Here is a 22485-nt window from a genome sequence, read left to right as displayed (position 1 = left end):
AAGGACACAAGGTCCCTACCAATGCTCTAATTCTACCCTTTCCATCTCTCTGCTGGTGACTCCTGGGGAAGGCCACAATGTCCATGATGTATGGAGGGCAGGGAGAAGGAATGGTGAGTATTAGTGATAGAGTCAATCCCTGCTCTCCAGGAAAGGAAGCTGCAGTGCCTGGGAGACCAGTGAGCTCGCATGAACCATAAGGTACAGTGGCCCCCACTATCCCCCACCTCTACCTCCCAGATCACAGGGTACCTCAAGCTGCTGTGCACAAGCTTCTGAGTCAGATAAGCTCACTGACTTCTCCCTGGAAGGCACAAAGGCCTAGAGGGAACTGGAGGGAAAGTAATGCTTCATAATATTATCTAACATTCTAAGGGTCCAAATGTCAGGAACCCAGAAAAGTACCTACCCTTGCATACTCATACAAAGCTTCCTCTTTTTGGAATCGGTTCATCAGCAGGTGTTCTCTGTCAACTAAATAAAGCAGATGGAGCCCTTGAGCAACAGTCCCAGCCTTCACAGAGTACCCTGTTTGGATGGGGTGGCAGGACTCACAGAGCAGCTGAGGACACCATACTGTGGACAAATAGACTCCACAGGTAACACAGGCCTTCAGAGCAGCAGGAGTTCATAGGAAGGAGGGAGGTCACTGTGACTACAAGTTCCTAAAGGTGATGAAGCCTGAGCTGGCTCCCAAATGAGAGAGACATCAATTTAAGCAGAAAGAAGGCTCAGAGAATTTTAAGTTGAAACACCACATAAAACCATGGATTCTGTGGTAAGATATGCAAACTATACAATTTCAGCAATGGCACAATGGGCCATTCAATCCCATTGTATAAAATGATGCTGTCTTCTTAGGCTTGATATTAGTTTAAAATAAAATAAAACCATTTCCCGCTTGATTACAGTTAGAATCAGAGAAGGATTTTCAGTCTGACCCTCAGTAGTGTTTAAAATAGTGGAAAAGAGCAGATAAGGCGTTGAATAAAATAAATGTTTCTGATCTCAATCCAGTTACTGCTGAATGCAGCAGCGGATTGGAAAGGTAGGTCGCCTCTGGCATTCTCAGCCATGAGAAATTTAACGATGGATGAAAATGGATAAAATCAAGATGCTCTGATAGAATAGGAGGCTTCAATATCTCAGAAAATTAGGATCCTTGTAACCAATTTTACAATGGCTGGATTATAGCTAAATAGGATTTTAAGTCTATTGTAAATGAAAGGAAATCTAATTTAACTGGGCCACATCATTTTTACCGAAATGCGATAAATGCTAATTTCCTTGCCGGGCACCAGTGACTTGGCTTGTGATAGAGGTTTGTAAGGTGCTCAAGTCTGACCAATCTCAAATTGGCCTTTTCTAGTTCTGAGGTTGAGCTTCAAATTCACACGTTTGGCGGTGGGGGAGGGGGGGTTTGGAGGGGGAGGGATAGTTAAGGGAAGTAATCAAAGTTTTACCTGCTTGGCTCCACAGCCTCTTCACCCTGTGTCCAAGGTTACTTTTGAGAACCACCCTCTTTACCAACATGAGCCTGACCAGAGCTACAAGACAGTATCCCAAACACCCAATTTTAACAATTCTCCCTCTTTGTTTTTTAATTACCTCTGTCTATGTTCTAAGCAAAGTACAAACTATCCTTCAAAATATGCAAAGGCATTACTTTCACAAACACAAAAGCCAAGAGACAGAATGGCAGACAGTGAGCAGTGAGCATGGCTGGTGCATAAGATACCAGCTAAAAAGCAATGGTATGTGTGTGTGTTACTGAAATGCCCCCAAGCATTCCAAATCTGGAGTCATTCTTTCCTTCAGAATTCAAATAAAATCATTGGAGTCCCTGTTTAGTTTCTCTACCACACAATTCTCTGGGAATGTAAACACATGGTTACTGCTTGTCCCCAAGGCAACCGCAAACCATGACTGACACTAGACTGTAGTACTTAACCAACTTTCCCAAACACTTGAGGATGTCATAATAAATTACAATACTGAAGAAGAAAACTTAAAACTTAAGTTCTCCTAAAATCTACAAGCCATAACACATTGCACACCTTTACTGACTCTGTCCCTCCTTAGTCCTGGCCGTGTTAGTGGGGTCTATCCCAGGTTATAGCAGTTCCTTCTACTGACTTGTCTTGCCAATCTCCCCAGTGCCCATCCCCAAAACCATCTAATAATGCTATTTATGTTCATAAGTATAGCGAATATTTACCTAGCATTTACATATGACATTGTTTAGGCCCTTTATCTTCATTAATTCATTCAGTTCTTCTAATAGCCTTAGAAGATGGGCTATATTATATTCATATTTTATAGATAGGTAAGTTAAAGCACAAATAGATTGATTACCCAAAGTTTAGAGAACTGGTATGTGGTGGAGATGATTCAAACCCAGAAGGCTAACTCTAGAGATATTGATCTGAATTTTCATACACTGCATATCCAAAGAACAATCTCTAAACTCAAGGAAGACCTGGATCATCCTAGTATATAAGGCAGTTTAGTGAGCACCCTGCCATGGTTAACCTTATGTGTCAACTCAGCTAGGCTATGGTGCCCAGTTGTTTGGTTAAACCAAAGTCCAAATGTTTCTATAAAGACATTTTTTTTAAAAATAGAGACTATAAGAAAATCATTAAATAAGTGACTGAGTAAATCATAACTAAATGACTAAATAATAATGAATGATTAAATTGATAAAACTAATAATGAAGTAAATAAGTCTTTGTACTCTTTACAGTGTGGATGGGCCTCATCTAAGCACAGAAGGCCTTAAGAACACAAACTGAGTTCCCATGGAATAGAAGGAATTCTACCCAGGATTGCAACAGAGACTGAGCTAAAATTACTTAAAATGTACTGAGAAAGTAGATCCTAATATTCTCATCACAGGAAAAGAAAAAAAAAAAAAAAAGGTATCCATTGGGGTGATGGATGTGTTGATTGTGGTATTTCACAATATATACATATGTCAAATCATCAGATTGTACATTTTAAATATACACAATTTGTCAATTATACCTCAGTGAGCTGTAAAAATAAATACAGATGTGAGAGAAAGGGAGGTGGGGGAGAATTTTTTTAAAAAGAGGACTGCAACACAGAAACCCTGCCTGAGCTTCCAGCCTGCTGCCCTGTGGAACTAGGACTCAAGATCTGCAACATAAATTTTTATCTGAATCTGCAGCCCACCAACCTGCCCCACAAATTTCAGCCTTGCTAGACCCTACAATCAAATAAGCCAGTTTTTAGAAGGCTACACATAGATCTATAGCTCTTGCCAGGCTTAGGTCTTTCAAGACTTTTAAAATCTTGTTTCTACAGGATGCCAATCCAAGCTTAATTTTTATGCATGATTGTACTGAAAGAAACTTCCCAGACAGGATAGAGGCAGAAATAAAAGGGGTGAGGGAGAACCTTCCACAAGCTTCCCCAGTGGAACTTTTACCAGAGTGAAGATGACCCATACTCCTTCCATCCAGGGAGAATTCTGGACTGTAACACTGTGGTCCACAAATGAGGCAACCTCTGCTGCATCCACAGGGGTTTTCTCAAGATATATCCAGCTCACACACTGCCCTCTGTGAAGGCATGTCAGTTCCTTCTCTATTCTGGACGCTGTGTGCTAAGCCGCTTCAGTCGTGTCCAACTCCTTGTGACCCTATAGACTATAGCCCTGCAGGCTCCTCTGTCCATGGGATCCTCCATGCAATACTGGAGTGGGTTACTCTGCCCTCCTCCAGGGAATCTTCCTGACCCAGGGATCAAACCCACATCTCTGGACACTGCCATGACCTGAATGTTTAGGTCTCCCCAAATTCATATGTAGAAACCCTAATCCCTTAAGGAGATGAAAACAGTAGGCGAGACCTTTAGGAGGTGATTAGCTCATGAGAGTAGAGCCCTCATGAATGAAATTAGCATTATGAGAGACACCATAGGGCCCCCTAGTCCCCTTCACCCCATGTGAGGATACAATGAGAAGCCTGTGGCCCCAAAAGGGCTCTTCTAAAACTCTGCTAGCACCCTTTTCTTGGATTTCTAGCTTCCAGAATTGTGAGAAATTTTTGTTGTTTATAAGTCACATAGTCTGTGGCATTTTGTCATAACAATCCAGAGAGTCACCAAGATCTCTTTATACTTCATGGCACCCACCACATCCTGCCCAATGCCATTAGCCACATCACTTGGCTTAAACTCTGAGGCATGGGAATTGAAATCTGCTGACCAGAGTCCAGTCATGTTCCCAAAATTGGATAAATATGCCACTCACATTTGGAAAAACCTTATGTCTTCACTCCCAGATTTTGTTAGTCCCTCACCTTTTCCCAGCTCACTCTCAGTTCTCACTCTCAAGATCAAAGACATACACCTTCCCCACTCTCCTAAAGCACACCCACTCACTCATTCCACTCTATCCCACTGGCCTTCGTGTTGCTCTTCAAGGAGTCAAGAAAGCTCTTTCCTGCCTGAGGACCTTTATGGTCACTAGTTTCCTCCTCCCAGAATGATTTTCTCAGAATGTTCTATGCCCCCCTTCTTCCTTTCGTTAAAACTTCAGTCCAGTTGTCACCTTCTCAGGCCTTCCCTATCTAAAAGAACATCTCCCCCTATTCTCTTAGCCTGCTTCCATTTTCTTTATAGCCCTTTGCCTAGGGAAAACTGAAATAGAATATATATTTGTAAGTAAATAAATATATATGTATGCGTGCATGTTAATTGTCCATAGAACCCCATCGGGATGAAAGTTTCATAAGAGCAGCAGCTCACTTTCTCTTTGCTCTCTCCTTTCTCCTCAAGATCTAAAGAAGTGCTTGGCATATAGTAGCATATTCAGTTAAATAAACTTAATAGTAATCTTATATGATTTAAAGGGTTCATCTTTTTTTCCCTCCAAATAAGTGAACCAGTATTCCTGTTATTCACTACAAAATAAACCATTACTCACCCACTGGTTTTCATTTGCCAAGTTCTCATATTTTAGGTACTAGAAAAGTAGGTTGAAATTACCATTGGAAATATAAATAATATGAATAAAAATTGTAATATCTAGTACCTTACATAGGACTTTCTGCAGTGTGCATATTCTTTAAAAGCTCCCTGTGTGATTCCTGTGTGTCTTCCTACCTTTACCCCTCGTGAAGAACAACTGCTATAGCTACTTAGCACCTCATGTGGGCTCAGCACTGGAAGATAAAGAAATGGTATAAGGCATAGATTTTGCCCTTGAATCACTTACTGTCTCAGTAGGGAGACAAAACAGGTACTGGAAACCATCAGAATATTAAGTACTAAATTTTCCAGGGAATTATACACATGGAAGAGCATTAAGACAAACGCCATAGGAGTCAATCAGAAACAAAGAAGAGCTTGGTTGCCTGCGAAGGATTCATTGTGACTATTAGACCTGATTTTTATAAAGAAGAATACATAAAATAGAAATCTGCTCTGTCCTTTTGGGAAGAAAGTTTAAACTGGCAGTTTTCTCCACTTAACATCCAATTGCTGTTGCTGTTGTTTTTTCCAGTTAGGTATCTGCACATGAAAAATGAACCACATTGATGGGACAAGCAGAAATTATGTAAGAGCTGCTAATTACTCATTTACTTACAATTAAGTGGCTATAACACAACTGCCTGAATTGAAGCATATGGTGGATCTGTTACTCAGTCCATTCCATATGGGTATGCTTGTGTGTGTGTGTGTGTGTGTGTGTGTGTGTGTGTGTGTGTGTGTGCGCGCGCGCGCGCAGCAGCCTCTAGGTATTTATCTTCTTAAACTATACTACAATGAAGTACCAGACTCCCCATCCACAGGCTGGCCGTGGAAACTCTGTCCCAAACAGAAGCTCTCAATAGTGTAGTGTTTCTCTTCCAGGTGCTTTAGGGGATTTCTATTTCAAAAACACGCAACATTTCTAGCAGTAGAGACTTTCAAAAAACTTTTCAGTATATTTCTACACTCCCCAACTCCTTGGCAAATGTATGAGATCGTTGAATTTGCATTTTGGTATTAGACTCATTTCTGGCTCCATGTTTTTCTTCTTTTTTCTCCTCCTTTAAAAATACGTTACCTGCTTTAAGTCCATATTAAAACAAGGCATGAGCAAATAAACATCTATTAACTTCTAGCATCTCCCAAGTGGTTCTCAGTGTATGGGCTTGGGAACAGCAGCAGCAGCAGCACCTGAGGACTTGTTAAAATTGCAAAACTCAAGCTCCACCTCAGACCTACTAAACTAGCAACTTTGGAAACAGGGCTCAATAATCTATATTTTAATCAGGATTTTCACTGATTCTGATGCAGGCTAAATGTGAGAATCACTGTCCAAAAAGATGACAAACTTACCAGTGCTGTTGGAATCATCAGAGAGGCCCTGAAAATGAGGGTACCCAGGGCTTAACGGCTGGGTTAATCTTGGATGAGAATATTTGGTCATCTTAACACTTCCTGAGAATTTCACCCTATCCTGTAACTTTCAATGATTATATTGCAAACAACTCCCCAGATATCCCTCAGTTCAGTTCAGTCACTCAGTCGTGTCCAACTCTTTGCCACCCCAGGGACTGCAGGATGCCAGGCTTCCCTGTCCATCATCAACTCCCAGGGCTTACTCAAACTCATGTCCATTGACTCAAAGATGCCATCCAACCATCTCATCCTCTGTTGTCCCCTTTTCCTCCTGCCTTCAATCTTTCCCAGCATCAGGGTCTTTTCAAATGAGTCAGTTCTTCGCATCAGGTGGCCAAAGTATTGGAGTTTCAGCTTCACTATCAGTCCTTCTAATGAATATTCAGGACTGACTTCCTTTAGGATTAACTGGTTTGATCTCTTTGCAATACAGGGGGCTCTCAAGAGTCTTCTCCAACACCACAGTTCAAAAGCATCAATTCTTTGGTGCTCAGCTTTCTTTATAATCCTTTTGAAGTCCTTTGCACAGGAATTGTGAAGACGGTTGTCATTATCTTCATTACCTCCACCATAGTTTGGTCTCAGGTCAACAACAAGGAGGGAACGCAGCCCTGCCCATCAACAGAAAATTGGATTAAAGATTTTCTGAGCTATTTACTTATAAATGGAAGGCTTTCTTATCTCTCCTTGCTATTCTTTGGAACTCTGCACTCAAATGAGTATATCTTTCCTTTTCTCTGCTTTTCACTTCTCTTCTTTTCACAGATATTTTTAAGGCCTCCTCAGACAGCCATTTTGCTTTTTTGCATTTCTTTTTCTTGGGGATGGTCTTGATCCCTGTCTCCTGTACAACGTCATGAACCTCCGTCCATAGTTCATCAGGCACTCTGTCTATCAGATCTAGTCCCTTAAATCTACTTCTCACTTCCACTGTATAATCATAAGGGATTTGATTTAGGTCATACCTGAATGGTCTAGTGGTTTTCCCCACTTTCTTCAATTTAAATCTGAATTTGGCAATAAGGAGTTCATGGTCTGAGCCACAGTCAGCTCCTGGTCTTGTTTTTGCTGATTGTATAGAGCTTCTCCATATTTAGCTGCAAATAATATAATCAATCTGGTTTTGGTGTTGATCATCTGGTGCTGCCCATGTGTAGAGTCTTCTCTTGTGTTGTTGGAAGAGGGTGTTTGCTATGGCCAGTGTGTTCTCTTGGCAAGACTCTATTAGCCTTTGCCCTGATTCATACTGTACTCCAAGGCCAAATGTGCCTGTTACTCCAGGTGTTTCTTGACTTCCTACTTTTGCATTCCAGTCCCCTATAATGAAAAGCACATCTTTTTTGTGTGTTAGTTCTAAAAGGTCTTGTAGGTCTTCATAGAACCGTTCAGCTTCTTCAGCATTACTGGTCAGGGCAAAGACTTGGATTACCTTGATATTGAATAGTTTCCCTTGGAAACAAACAGAGATCATTCTGTCATTTTTGAGATTGCATCCAAGTACTGTATTTCAGACTTTTTTGTTGACTATGATGGCTACTCCATTTCTTCTAAGGGATTCCTGCCCACAGTAGTTGATATAATGGTCAACTGAGTTAAATTGCCTATTCCAGTCCACCTTACTTCACTGATTCCTACAATGTCGATGTTCATGCTTGTCATCTCCTGTTCAACCACTTCCAAATTGCCTTGATTCATGGACTTAACATTCCAGGTTCCTATGCAATACTGCTCTTTACAGCATCGGACCTTGCTTCTATCACCAGTCCCATCCACAACTGAGCATTGTTTTTGCTTTGGCTCCATCCTTTCATTCTTTCTGGAGTTATTTCTCCACTGATCTCCAGTAGTATATTGGGCACCTACCAACCTGGGGAGTTCATCTTTCAGTGTCCTATCTTTTTGCCTTTTCATACTCTTCATGGGGTTCTCAAGGCAAGAATACTGAAGTGGTTTGCCATTCTCTTCTCCAGTGGACCACATTCTGTCAGACCACTCCACCATGACCCATCTGTCTTGGGTGTCCCTACACAGCATGGCTTAGTTTCATTGAGTTAGATAAGGCTGTGGTCCATGTGATCAGATTGGCTAGTTGTCTGTGATTGTGGTTTCAGTCTGTCTGCCCTCTGATGCCCTCTCTCAGTGCCTACCATCTTACCTGGGTTTCTCTTACCTTGGACGTGGGGTATCTCTTCATGGCTGCTCCAGCAAAGCACAGCCACTGCTCCTTCTTGCCTTGGACGTAGGGTATCTCCTCATGGATGCCGCTCCTGACCTTGGACGTAGGGTAGCTCCTGCACCACACAGACATCACTACTGTGCCTCAAAGCCACTGCTCCTGAGGCAAGAGGAGAAAAGGAAAGATATACCCATTTGAATGCAGAGTTACAAAGAATAGCAAGGAGAGATAAGAACGCCTTCCTCAGTGATCAATGCAAAGAAACAGAGGAAAACAATAGAATGGGAAAGACTAGAGATCTCTTCAAGAAAATTAGAGGAGGGGAGGAGCCAAGATGGCGGAGGAGTAGGACGGGGAGACCACTTTCTCCCCTACAAATTCATCGAAAGAACAATTGAACGCAGAGCAAACTTCACAAAACAACTTCTGATCGCTAGCTGAGGTCATCAGGCGCCCAGAAAAGCAGCCCATTGTCTTCGAAAGGAGGTAGGACAAAATATAAAAGACAAAAAGAGAGACAAAAGAGCTAAGGAAGGAGATCCGTCCAGGGAAGGGAGTCTTAATAGAGGAAGTTTCCAAACACCAGGAAACCCTCGCACTGGCGGGTCTGGGGGAAGTTTTTGAATCTCGGAGGGCAGCCTGACTAGGAGGGGAAGAATAAATAAAACCCACAGATTACGTGCCTAAAAGCAACTCCCAGCAGAAAAGTACCCCAGATGCCCGCATCTGCCACCAGCAAGTGAGGGTGGAAAGGAGAAGAGTGGGCGGCATTGCTTAGGGTAAGGACCGGGCCTGAGTGCCCTGAGGACAATCGGAGCGAGCTTTTGTGAGTTACCAACTTAAACTGTGGGACAGCAAGAGAGAGAGAGAGAAAATTAACCGGCCCGAACACACTGCCGGCTGTTCGCAGAACAAAGGGTCTGAGCAAGTCCAGAGAAGAGCTCACAGGCTGCGGACCGGCCCAGCCCCGCCGGAGGCAGGAGGCAGGGGGGAGGGGAAAGGGGCAGGCTCAGCCCCAAGGACCGCATCCCCTACCGCACTGCAAACAGGCCTCCAGTTTCTAACCAAAGACCTCCTGAGATTCTGGATGGTCGACATCAGCCGGGAGGGTCGAGGCGAGACACAGGGCGCAGGCACCCGACCGGCGCGGGTGGGGACTGGGGCTGGGGACGCGGAGGGGAGAAGGCGTGCTGCACCCAGGGAGAGTGCGCCTGTCAAGCTCCTGGCTGCCTGAGCCGCTCGGACGGGGAAGGCACAAAACGCAGGCGCAGCCGAGTCCGCGCTTTTGTGGAACACCCGAGGGCTGGAACGGCGCGCAGCGCAGGGCACGCTCCATATAGAACAGCTGGGAGCCTGAGCAGCGTAGACGGGGAAAGCAGCGCCAGTCCCTCCCCGCAGCGCGACGGAACTAGCAACCTGAATAAGAGACCACCTCCGCCTGCCTGTGTCAGGGCGGAAATTAGGCACTGAAGAGACGGGCAAACAGAAGCCAAATAAACAAAGGGAACCGCTTCAGGAGGGACCAGTGCAACAGATTAAAATCCCTGTAGATAACACCAACTACACCAGAAGGGGCCTGTAGATATCGAGAAGTGTAAGCTGGAACGAGGAGCTATCTGAAACTGAACCGAACCCACACTGACCGCAACAGCTCCAGAGAAACTCCTACATATATTTTTACTTTTTTAAAATTTTTTTAATTAAAAATTTTTTTTCTTTTTTTTTAATTTTCTTTTAAAATTCCCTATTACTCCCCCATTACTCCTTAACTTTCATTTTCGTAGATTTTTACAATTTCTTTAATTAGAAAAAAAATTTTCTTCTTGTTTTTTTTTCCCTTTTCTCTTCTTTTTTCTATTTTTCTTTTTCTCTTATTTCCTTTTAAAGTCCTCTATTACTCCTCTACTACTCCTTAATTTTCATTTTCATTACACTATAACCTTGCAAAAAAAAAAAAAAAGAGAAACCCTACTTTTAAACTGAACTTCATATATATTTCTAAAATTTTTTTGTGTTTTGGGTTTTGTTTATAATATTGTATTTTTAAGAGTCTAACCTCTACTCTAGATTTTTAATCTTTGTTTTTCAGTATATGATATAAATTGTGGACATTTAAGAATCTGATATTCAGTTCCCATTTTTATTCAGGGGTGTGTTGATTACTCTCTCCCAATCTTGACTCTCCATTTTCTACCTCAGAACACCTCTATTTCCTCCTTTCCCCTTCTCTTCCCAATCCAATTCTGTGAATCTTTGTGGGTGTCTGGGCTACGGAGAACACTCTGGGAACAGACAACTGCATAGATCTGTCTCTCTCCTCTTGAGTCCCCCTTTTTCTCCTCCTGCTCATCTCTATCTCCCTCCTCCCTCTCCTCTTCTTCATGTAACTCTGTGAAACTCTCTGGGTGTCCCTCATGGGGGAAAATCTTTTCACGATTAACCTAGAAGTTTTATTATCAGTGCTGTATAGTTAGGAGAAGTCTTGAGACTACTGGAAGAATAAAACTGAAATCCAGAGGCAGGAGACTTAAGCCCAAAACCTGAGAACACCAGAAAACTCCTGACTACATGGAATATTAAGTAATAAGAGACTGTCCAAAAGCCTCCATACCTACACTGAAACCAACCACCACCCAAGAGCCAATAAGTTTTAGAGCAAGACATATCATGCAAATTCTCCAGCAACGCAGGAACATAGCCCTGAACGTCAACATACAGGCTGCCCAAGGTCACACCTAACACATAGACCCATCTCAAAACTCATTACTGGGCACTCCATTGCACTCCAGAGAGAAGAAATCTAGTTCCATGCACCAGAACACCGACTCAAGCTTCCCTAACCAGGAAACCTTGACAAGCCAATCGTCCAACCCCACCCACTGGGTAAAACCTCCACAATAAAAAGGAACCACAGACCTCCAGAATACAGAAAGTCCACTCCAGACACAGCAATCTAAAAAAGATGAAAAGGCAGAGAAACACCCAACAGGTAAAGGAACACGAAAAATGCCCACCAAGTCAACAAAAGAGGAGGAGATAGGGAATCTACCTGAAAAAGAATTTAGAATAATGATAATAAAAATGATCCAAAATCTCGAAAACAAAATGGAGTTACAGATAAATAGCCTGGAGACAAAGATTGAGAAGATGCAACAAATGTTTAATAAAGACCTAGAAGAAATAAAAAAGAGTCAATTAAAAATGAATAATGCAATAAATGAGATCAAAAACACTCTGGAGGGACTCAAGAGTAGAATAACGGAGACAGAAGATAGGATAAGTGAGGTAGAAGATAAAATGGTGGAAATAAATGAAGCAGAGAGGAAAAAAGAAAAAAGGATCAAAAGAAATGAGGACAACCTCAGGGACCTCTGGGACACTGTGAAACGCCCCAACATTCGAATCATAGGAGTCCCAGAAGAAGAAGACAAAAAGAAAGGCCATGAGAAAATACTCGAGGAGATAATAGCTGAAAACTTCCCTAAAATGGGGAAGGAAACAGCCACCCAAGTCCAAGAAACCCAGAGTGTCCCAAACAGGATAAACCCAAGGCGAAACACCCCAAGACACATATTAATCAAATTAACAAAGATCAAACACAAAGAACAAATACTAAAAGCAGCAAGGGAGAAACAACAAATAACACACAAAGGGGTTCCCATAAGGATAACAGCTGATCTATCAATAGAAACCCTCCAGGTCAGAAGGGAATGGCAGGACATACTTAAAGTAATGAAAGAGAATAACCTACAACCTAGATTACTTTACCCAGCAAGGATCTCATTCAGATATGAAAGAGAATTCAAAAGATTTACAGACAAGCAAAAGCTGAGAGAATTCAGCACCACCAAACCAGCTCTTCAACAAATGCTAAAGGATCTTCTCTAGACAGGAAATGCAGAAAGGTTGTATAAAAACGTGAACCCAAAACAACAAAGTAAATGGCAACGGGACCACACCTATCAATAATTACCTTAAATGTAAATGGGTTGAATGCCCCAACCAAAAGACAAAGATTGGCTGAATGGATACAAAAACAAGACCCCTATATATGCTGTCTACAAGAGACCCACCTCAAAGCAAGAGACACATACAGACTAAAAGCGAAGGGCTGGAAAAAAATATTTCACGCAAACGGAGACCAAAAGAAAGCAGGAGTCGCAATACTCATATCAGATAAAATAGACTTTCAAATAAAGGATGTGAAAAGAGACAAAGAAGGACACTACATAATGATCAAAGGATCAATTCAAGAAGAAGATATAACAATTATAATTATATATGCACCCAACATAGGAGCACCGCAATATGTACGGCAAACGCTAATGAGTATGAAAGAGGAAATTAATAGTAACACAATAATAGTGGGAGACTTTAATACCCCACTCACAACTATGGATAGATCAACTAAACAGAAAATTAACAAGGAAACACAAACCTTAAATGACACAATGGACCAGCTAGACCTAATTGATATCTATAGGACATTTCACCCCAAAACAATCAACTTCACCTTTTTCTCAAGTGCACACGGAACCTTCTCCAGAATAGATCACATCCTGGGCCATAAATCTAGCCTTGGAAAATTCCAAAAAATTGAAATCATTCCAGTCATCTTTTCTGACCACAGTGCAGTAAGATTAGATCTCAATTACAGGGAAAAAATTGTTAAAAATTCAAACATATGGAGGCTAAATAACACACTTCTGAATAACCATCAAATCATAGAAGAAATCAAATATACATAGAAATGAATGAAAATGAAAACACAACAACCCAAAACCTATGGGACACTGTAAAAGCAGTGCTAAGGGGAAGGTTCACAGCATTACAGGCTTACCTCAAGAAACAAGAAAAAAGTCAAATAAATAACCTAACTCTACACCTAAAGCAATTAGAGAAGGAAGAAATGAAGAACCCTAGGGTTAGTAGAAGGAAAGAAATCTTAAAAATTAGGGCAGAAATAAATGCAAAAGAAATTAAAGAGACCATAGCAAAAATCAACAAAGCTAAAAGCTGGTTTTTTGAAAAAATAAACAAAATTGACAGACCATTAGCAAGACTCATTAAGAAACAAAGAGAGAAGAACCAAATTAACAAAATTAGAAATGAAAATGGAGAGATCACAACAGACAACATTGAAATACAAAGGATCATAAGAGACTACTACCAGCAGCTCTATGCCAATAAAATGGACAACTTGGAAGAAATGGACAAATTCTTAGAAAAGTATAACTTTCCAAAACTGAGCCAGGAAGAAATAGAAGATCTTAACAGAGCATCACAAGCAAGGAAATCGAAACTGTAATCAGAAATCTTCCAGCAAACAAAAGCCCAGGACCAGATGGCTTCACAGCTGAATTCTACCAAAAATTTAGAGAAGAGCTAACACCTATCTTACTCAAACTCTTCCAGAAAATTGCAGAAGAAAGTAAACTTCCAAACTCATTCTATGAGGCCACCATCACCCTAATTCCAAAACCAGACAAAGATGCCACAAAAAAAGAAAACTACAGGCCAATATCACTGATGAACATAGATGCAAAAATCCTTAACAAAATTCTAGCAAACAGAATCCAACAACATATTAAAAAAAATCATACACCATGACCAAGTGGGCTTTATCCCAGGAATGCAAGGATTCTTTAATATCTGCAAATCAATCAATGTAATACACCACATTAACAAATTGAAAGATAAAAACCATATGATTATCTCAATAGATGCAGAGAAAGCCTTTGACAAAATTCAACACCCATTTATGATTAAAACTCTCCAGAAAGCAGGAATAGAAGGAACATACCTCAACATAATAAAAGCTATATATGACAAACCCACAGCAAGCATCACCCTCAATGGTGAAAAATTGAAAGCATTTCCCCTGAAATCAGGAACAAGACAAGGGTGCCCACTCTCACCACTACTATTCAACATAGGTTTGGAAGTTTTGGCCACAGCAGTCAGAGCAGAAAAAGAAGTAAAAGGAATCCAGATAGGAGAAGAAGTGAAACTCTCACTGTTTGCAGATGACATGATCCTCTACATAGAAAACCCTAAAGACTACCAGAAAATTACTAGAGCTAATCAACGAATATAGTAAAGTTGCAGGATATAAAATTAACACACAGAAATCCCTTGCATTCCTATACACTAACAATGAGAAAACAGAAGGAGAAATTAAGGAAACAATGTCATTCACCAAAAAGAATAAAATACTTAGGAGTATATCTACCTAAAGAAACAAAAGACCTATACATAGAAAACTATAAAACACTGATGAAAGAAATCAAAGAGGACACAAACAGATGGAGAAACATACCGTGTTCGTGTTCATGGATTGGAAGAATCAATATCGTCAAAATGGCTATTCTACCCAAAGCAATCTATAGATTCAATGCAATCCCTATCAAGCTACCAACGGTATTTTTCACAGAACTAGACCAAATAATTTCACAATTTGTATGGAAATACAAAAAACCTCAAATAGCCAAAGTAATCTTGAGAAAGAAGAATGGAACTGGAGGAATCAACCTGCCTGACTTCAGACTCTACTACAAAGCCACAGTCATCAAGACAGTATGGTACTGGCACAAAGACAGAAATATAGATCAATGGAACAGAATAGAAAGCCCAGAGATAAATCCACGAACCTATGGACACCTTATCTTCGACAAAGGAGGCAAGGATATACAATGGAAAAAAGAAAACCTCCTTAGCAAGTGGTGCTGGGAAAACTGGTCAATCACTTGTAAAAGAATGAAAGTAGAACACTTTCTAACACCATACACAAAAATAAACTCAAAATGGATTAAAGATCTAAATGTAAGACCAGAAACTATAAAACTCCTAGAGGAGAACATAGGCAAAACACTCTCTGACATGAATCACAGCAGGATCCTCTATGACCCACCTCCCAGAATATTGGAAATAAAAGCAAAACTAAACAAATGGGACCTAATGAAACTTAAAAGCTTTTGCACAACAAAGGAAACTATAAGTAAGGTGAAAAGACAGCCCTCAGATTGGGAGAAAATAATAGCAAATGAAGAAACAGACAAAGGATTTATCTCAAAAATATACAAGCAACTCCTGAAGCTCAATTCCAGAAAAATAAATGACCCAATCAAAAAATGGGCCAAAGAACTAAACAGACATTTCTCCAAAGAAGACATACAGATGGCTAACAAACACATGAAAAGATGCTCAACATCACTCATTATCAGAGAAATGCAAATCAAAACCACAATGAGGTACCATTACACGCCAGTCAGGATGGCTGCTATCCAAAAATCTACAAGCAATAAATGCTGGAGAGGGTGTGGAGAAAAGGGAACCCTCTTACACTGTTGGTGGGAATGCAAACTAGTACAGCCACTATGGAAAACAGTGTGGAGATTTCTTAAAAAACTGGAAATAGAACTGCCATATGACCCAGCAATACCACTTCTGGGCATACACACTGAGGAAACCAGATCTGAAAGAGACACGTGCACCCCAATGTTCGTCACAGCACTGTTTATAATAGCCAAGACATGGAAGCAACCTAGATGCCGATCAGCAGATGAATGAATAAGGAAGCTGTGGTGCATATACACCATGGAATATTACTCAGCCGTTAAAAAGAATTCATTTGAATCAGTTCTAATGAGATGGATGAAACTGGAGCCCATTATACAGAGTGAAGTAAGCCAGAAAGATAAAGATCATTACAGCATACTAACACATATATATGGAATTTAGAAAGATGGTAATGATAACCCTATATGCAAAACAAAAAAAGAGACACAGACGTACAGAACAGACTTTTGGACTCTGTGGGAGAAGGCGAGGGTGGGATGTTTCGAGAGAACAGCATGTATATTATCTATAATGAAACAGATCACCAGCCCAGGTGGGATGCATGAGACAAGTGCTCGGGCCTGGTGCACTGGGAAGTCCCAGAGGAATCAGGTGGAGAGGGAGGTGGGAGGGGGATCGTGATGGGGAATACATGTAACTCCATGGCTGATTCATATCAATGTATGACAAAACCCACTGCAGTGTTGTGAAGTAATTAGCCTCCAACTAATAAAAATAAATAAAAAAAAAGAAAAGAAAAGAAAATTAGAGGATACCAAGGGAACATTTCATGCAAAGGTGGGCTCAATAAAGGACAGAAATGTTATGGACCTAATAGAAGCAGAAGATATTAAGAAAAGGTGGCAAGAATACACAGAAAAACTATACCAAAAAGATTTTCACAACCCAGGTAACCATGATGGTGTGATCACTCACCTAGAACCAGACATCCTGGAATGCGAAGTCACATGGGCCTTAGGAAGCATCACTATGAACAAAGCTACTGGAGGTGATGGAATTCCAGTTGAGTTATTTCAAATCCTAAAAGATGATGCTGTGAAAGTGCTGCACTCAATATGCCAGCAAATTTGGAAAATTCAGCAGTGGCCACAGGACTGGAAAAGGTCAGTTTTCATTCCAATCCTAAAGAAAGGCATTGCCAAAGAATGTTCAAAGATATCCCTCAAGCTCTGTTGAAATGTCAGTTTTTTAACTGAGGCCATTGGCGTAAGTTTATTTTCATTGAGAACAACTTAGACAACATTTCTGGAACTGCAACAAAGCACCCAAGTTTTCCATGGTTAATAGATAGAAAAACTGACAACCTAGATGAGTTTTCAAACTTATCAGAACTAATGCCCCTTTCACTATCTTGAAATGAAATTCAAAGACAATATAGCTTTCCTATGCACAATTGTAAAGTAATAAAGTGTCTTATTGGTAATATAAAAGAGAAATAAGCAGAAAGCAATCTATAATAAAATGACATATATTTTCATAAGTGAATGCTTGGGCATGCCCACCCCAAAACACATAAAACAGATGGCTGCATGAATGAAACCTCTACAAATACACATCTATGCAAAAGTACTATGTTGGCAATTCAGTCATGATAAGCAGCATCGCAATCAGTGATGGGATTTTCCAAAATGGTGAACCAACACTTGGTAAAATTTCAAACAAAAAAGAATACAATTTTTCTCAATTTACATAGTGGTTACATCCCTGGAGAATTCAGTAAAGAGAAAAATGATACAAAAATAAACTTTGTTTTTATATATAAAAAAATGGAACTTGCTTCTAGGCCCAAATGATTATGAACATGCTTTCCACCTACCTGAACATCTGGTGGGTCATTCAAAATTCATGAGACAGAGGATTACTCACTGTGAAAAAATTGTACTACAGATTGAAGGATAGCCCCTAAATTTTATGTGCATGCTCAGTCACTCAATCATGTCCAACTCTTTGTGACCCCATGGACTGGCGCTCACCAGGCTCCTCTCTCCATGGGATTTTCCAGGCAGGAATACTGGAGTGGGTTGCCTTTCCTTCTCCAGTGAATCTTCCTGACCCTGGGATCTAACCCATGTCTCTTGCATCTCCTGCATTGGCAGAAGTGTTTACCACTGTGCCACCTGGGAAGCCCTAGTATAACTAGTTCATGTCTAGTAAGTGTCAGTGATTCTGCCCAATCATTATGATAACCACAAGTGTCTCCTATAAATTTCCAAAACACCCCTTAGGAGGTAGTAATGCAACCATGGAACTAGACAAAAAAAAAAAAAAAAACTGTCTGAATATTCATTCATCCATCACTTACTCAAAAATACATAGTTCATATGTTTCCAGTACAGTGCTTGCTAAATGATGGGACCACATAGCTTGCATTCTCTTAGAGAACATGGAGTATATACAGTCATCATGAGACCACAAGGCAGTGCATAATCAATGTTATACTTAAAGAGGTATAAAAAGGTACAGGAGCTTATGGAATGAGCACATCACTTCTATGAGGAGTCAATAAAGACATCACAAAAAATACACTTTGATTGGACATTGGAGAATGTGCAGATATAAGCAAACAGAGAGAGTGAAGGGCAATCTAGGGAGAGATTATAGTTTGAGAAAATATATCTGAAGCATATGTGGAAAAGGTTCGATCAGAATCTCAGATTTCTCAAGCAAGGACTCTAGGAAAACAGTGTGTTTAGGGAAATGCCCCCTGACTCTGGTTTGCTCTGTGAAAGGAGCGCCTGCATCTAAACCAGGGTGGCCAAAGACAGGCAGTAGGCTAAACCCGTGAGTCACCTCTGTAAACCTTGTTATTATGAATCTTTAGGATGTCCTCAAATACACTGAAGCACTCCATAGGTGCTATTGCTGGGGAACTGACCAGAGCTGAAAGCTCATCTTACTAAATCAAACTGATCACATTATAGAACTTCATGTTCTTTAGGGTAAGGCATCACAAACTAGTTATCATTGTGACTCTCTATATCTGGCCCTAAAGAAACGTTCACCAAAATGACTGCTAAGAACCAACAAAACAAAGTTCTCAAAGCGACAAAAAGATGCTTTTTGAGTTTAAGACTCTATAAATCCTCACAGTGAATATATACAGAATAGGGCTTTAACCTTAAAATATTTTTTATGGCCTCATGTTTTAATTTGTTCAAGTGAGAATATCCCTCCTTTTCCAATGAAAGCAATGGGTTTTTTATTTCAATAAATCCAAAACATACTGATATATTTAGAGAAGGGAATACAAATCCCCAGAAATCCCATACCTCAGATACAATGATCATTAACACTTTTATGCTACTTCAAGCATAATTATGTATCTATATATTTTTCTAATACCTACACATACATACTTTATGAAGGAAAACATTCTCTACATACTACAAAACTGACTTTCTTAATATAATGATATATTATGGGCATGTTTACATGTAAACAAGGTTTTCCTTGTGGCTCAGTTGGTAAAGAATCTGCCTGCAATGCGGGAGACCTGGGTTCAATCCCTGGGTTGTGAAGATCCCCTGGAGAAGGGAATGGGTACACACTCCAGTATTCTGGCCTGGAGAATTCCATGGACTGTATAGTCCATGGGGTCGCAAAGAGTCAGACATGACTGAGTGACTTTCACTTTCATTTACATGTAGTTGTACAAATAATTGGGGCTTCCTTAGTGGTTCAGTGGTAATGAACCCATCTGCCAATGCAGAAGATATGGGTTTGACCCCTGGGTCGGGATAATCCCCTAGAGAAGGAAATGGCAACCCATTCCAATATTCTTGCCTGGAAAATCTGATGGACAAAGAAGCCTGGCAGTCTATGAAGCTACAGTTCATGAAGCCACAAAGAGTCAGACATTACTTAGTGACTAGGTCCATCTAGTCAAGGCCATGGTTTTTCCAGTAGTCATGTATGGATGTGAGAGTTGAACTATAAAGAACGCTAAGCACTGAAGAATTGATGCTTTTGAACTGTGGTGTTGGAGAAGACTCTTGACAGTCCCTTGGACAGCAAAGAGATCCAACCAGTCCATCCTAAAGGAGATCAGTCCTGAGAGTTCATTGGAAGGACCGATGTTGAAGCTGAAACTCCAACATTCTGGCCACCTGATGCGAAGAACTGACTCATTGGAAAAGACTCTGATGCTGGGAAAAATTGAAGGCAGGAGGAGAAGGGGACGACAGAGGATGAGATGGTTGGATGGCATCACCGACTTGATGGACATGAGTTTGAGTAAACTCTGGGAGTTGGTGATGGACAGGGAGGCCTGGCATCCTGCAGTCCATGGGGTCGCAAAGAGTCAGACAGGACTGAGCAACTAAACTGAACTAAAACAACAACAACAACAACACAAATAATTAACTTATTTTGGGGACAGTTTCACAGAATATCATTGTATGGATATAACACAATTCATTAACCAATCCCTGTGGATAGATGCTTAGGTAATTTTCACTTTTAGTTACTATAAGCATTGCTGCAAGGGAAAGTCTTTTGCATAAGTCTCAGCACACTTAGGCAGATATTTCTTTAGGATTCATTTCTAGAAATAGATTTGCTTGGTATAAAGTTATGCACATTTTAAACATTATTACACACTGCCAAATTGCCCTCCAAAAGCTGTGTAATTTATATTTTCACAAGAGAAGTCACGATATTTACTTGCTTGTACCCTTACCAATAGTGGATACTATCACGCCTTTAAATCTTTATTAATATGATAAATAAAAAATTATGTCTCATTTTTTTAAAGTACATCTCTGGTTAGGAAGCTTTTCATTTTTTCATTTGTCTATTGGTTTTTTACACTGTAATAAATTACATTTATTTGTATTTTTTCCATTTTTTTCTCAAGTTGTTCATCTTCTATTGATTTGTAAGAATTCTTTATACATTTAAGATATTAACTCATGTATACCACAGTAACTCTATGGTGTTCCCAGTTGTACCTTGCATATAGTAGCTACAGGGCAAGTATTAGTTGATTGAAAGAATGAATGTTACAATATATCATACGGAAATTCTAAACTTCATGAAGTCAAATTTGTGTTCTTTTCCTCAGTAGTTTGCTGAAGCACCTTTTCCACTGACTTGAAGGAAATTTTCTCTTAATAACATATTATATTAAAAATATGTATTTAATCTTTAATTCTGCTGGATCTTCTTATGTGTAAAATGTGAACAGAGACCCGATTTAAATTTCTTGCTAACACAAACCAATTGCTGTAAGATTTTTGACTGAATTGTCAAGATTTTCTCCATTGATTAGAAGTGCTGACTCCATCATATATAAAATTCTAACATAAACTAGACTCTACTTATGAATGTTCTCTTCTCTTTCATTTATCTATCTATTTCTTTTCCAGTACCACATTATTCCTATTACATTTACTTGAGAGTATAATTTGATAACTGGTAGGGCAAGTTTCCCCAGGCCTTTCCTCCCAGTTTCCTGACCATCAATAATTTTTTCTCTTCCAGATGAAAGCATGAATCCATTTGTCAATATTTTTAAATTTGCAATTTAGAATGAATTAGCATTAAATTTACAGACTATTTTGGCCAAACCTGACATCTTTACAGTAGTCTTCTACTATAGAGAATATAAAAATCAACTCCCAAAATTACTTTCTACAGCTCTGGGTGTAATCTTCATTTTAAAGTTAATTACAATAGAGTCTAATTACTATTATCATTAAATTATTATATTCATTTGACACCAAAGATTGAATATTAATTATAAAACAAATTAATTCTACATTGACATTTGTTTCGAGTTACTGGATGACAGCTTTGTTAAAATATGACACCTGGTTGAAGACAAGTCCTCTAACAATTCAAATATTTGTGATCCCATAGTGCATAGGCTTCCTCATCAGAGTGCGGTTATGATGGGAACTACACTTTCAAGTACAGGTGATCATAATAACAGCAATAATAGTTAATATTACAGAGTTCTTGTAGATTTACAGGAGGTAAAAGCTAGACCAGGATCTAATTAGCTGGCTCAGTCTTGCTAGAAAAATGAGGCTTATAGAAAATGTCGCCAAAATCTAGGGAACAACGTTGGGGTTTTTGGCATTTCTGTTTGCTTCAAAGTTAGACCCACCCTGCAATCCTTTTATTCCACTCCCGTCTAAAAAGCACTCAAAACTGAGAAAAACAAGAGAAAGTCTCTAAAATACAAGTTGAATGCAAGCAACCTCTAGTCTAGGAAAATCTACCACATAAAAATGTGTACCCTTTGTGGTTAAAAATCCTATTGGAGAGATAAGTCCTGGGCACTAGAATTGAGAGACTTGTGACATTTCCCATTTTAACATTTTCCTGAAGTATCCAATAATCTCTCCACTCTCTACTTTTATCTGCAACAAATAGAGAATATGATCAAGTGACAAGTTTTATGGCACAGCCTTCAAGCTCTGCATATTGAGTTTTAGGAATTGACAAGTAGGGACACAGACATGCAAAGTTTCTGCATCAAAAAAGAAAAAAAGAGTCAAATATGTGAGAAGTGGCTTTTGGTTGGGGAA

At 39.9% G+C, this 22485-nt stretch overlaps 1 protein-coding gene across 1 annotated transcript in view; it reads right to left on the bottom strand.

Annotated features, from left to right (window-relative positions):
* Positions 1 to 22485, bottom strand: part of TDRD15 (tudor domain containing 15) — a 104101-nt gene that overhangs the window by 1265 nt on the left and 80351 nt on the right. Inside the window, exons 2-3 of the mRNA XM_061156099.1 lie at positions 1464 to 1547; positions 410 to 576 (exon numbers count right to left, since the gene is read on the bottom strand). Of these exons, the coding sequence (XP_061012082.1) occupies positions 410 to 576; positions 1464 to 1547 (251 nt within the window). The remainder of the gene's footprint in view (positions 1 to 409; positions 577 to 1463; positions 1548 to 22485) is intronic.

This window comes from Dama dama, chromosome 11 (genome assembly GCF_033118175.1).
Source record: "Dama dama isolate Ldn47 chromosome 11, ASM3311817v1, whole genome shotgun sequence".
NCBI lineage: Eukaryota > Metazoa > Chordata > Mammalia > Artiodactyla > Cervidae > Dama > Dama dama.
Note: the sequence above shows the minus strand (reverse complement) of the source record. Positions and strands in the feature narration are given on the sequence as shown.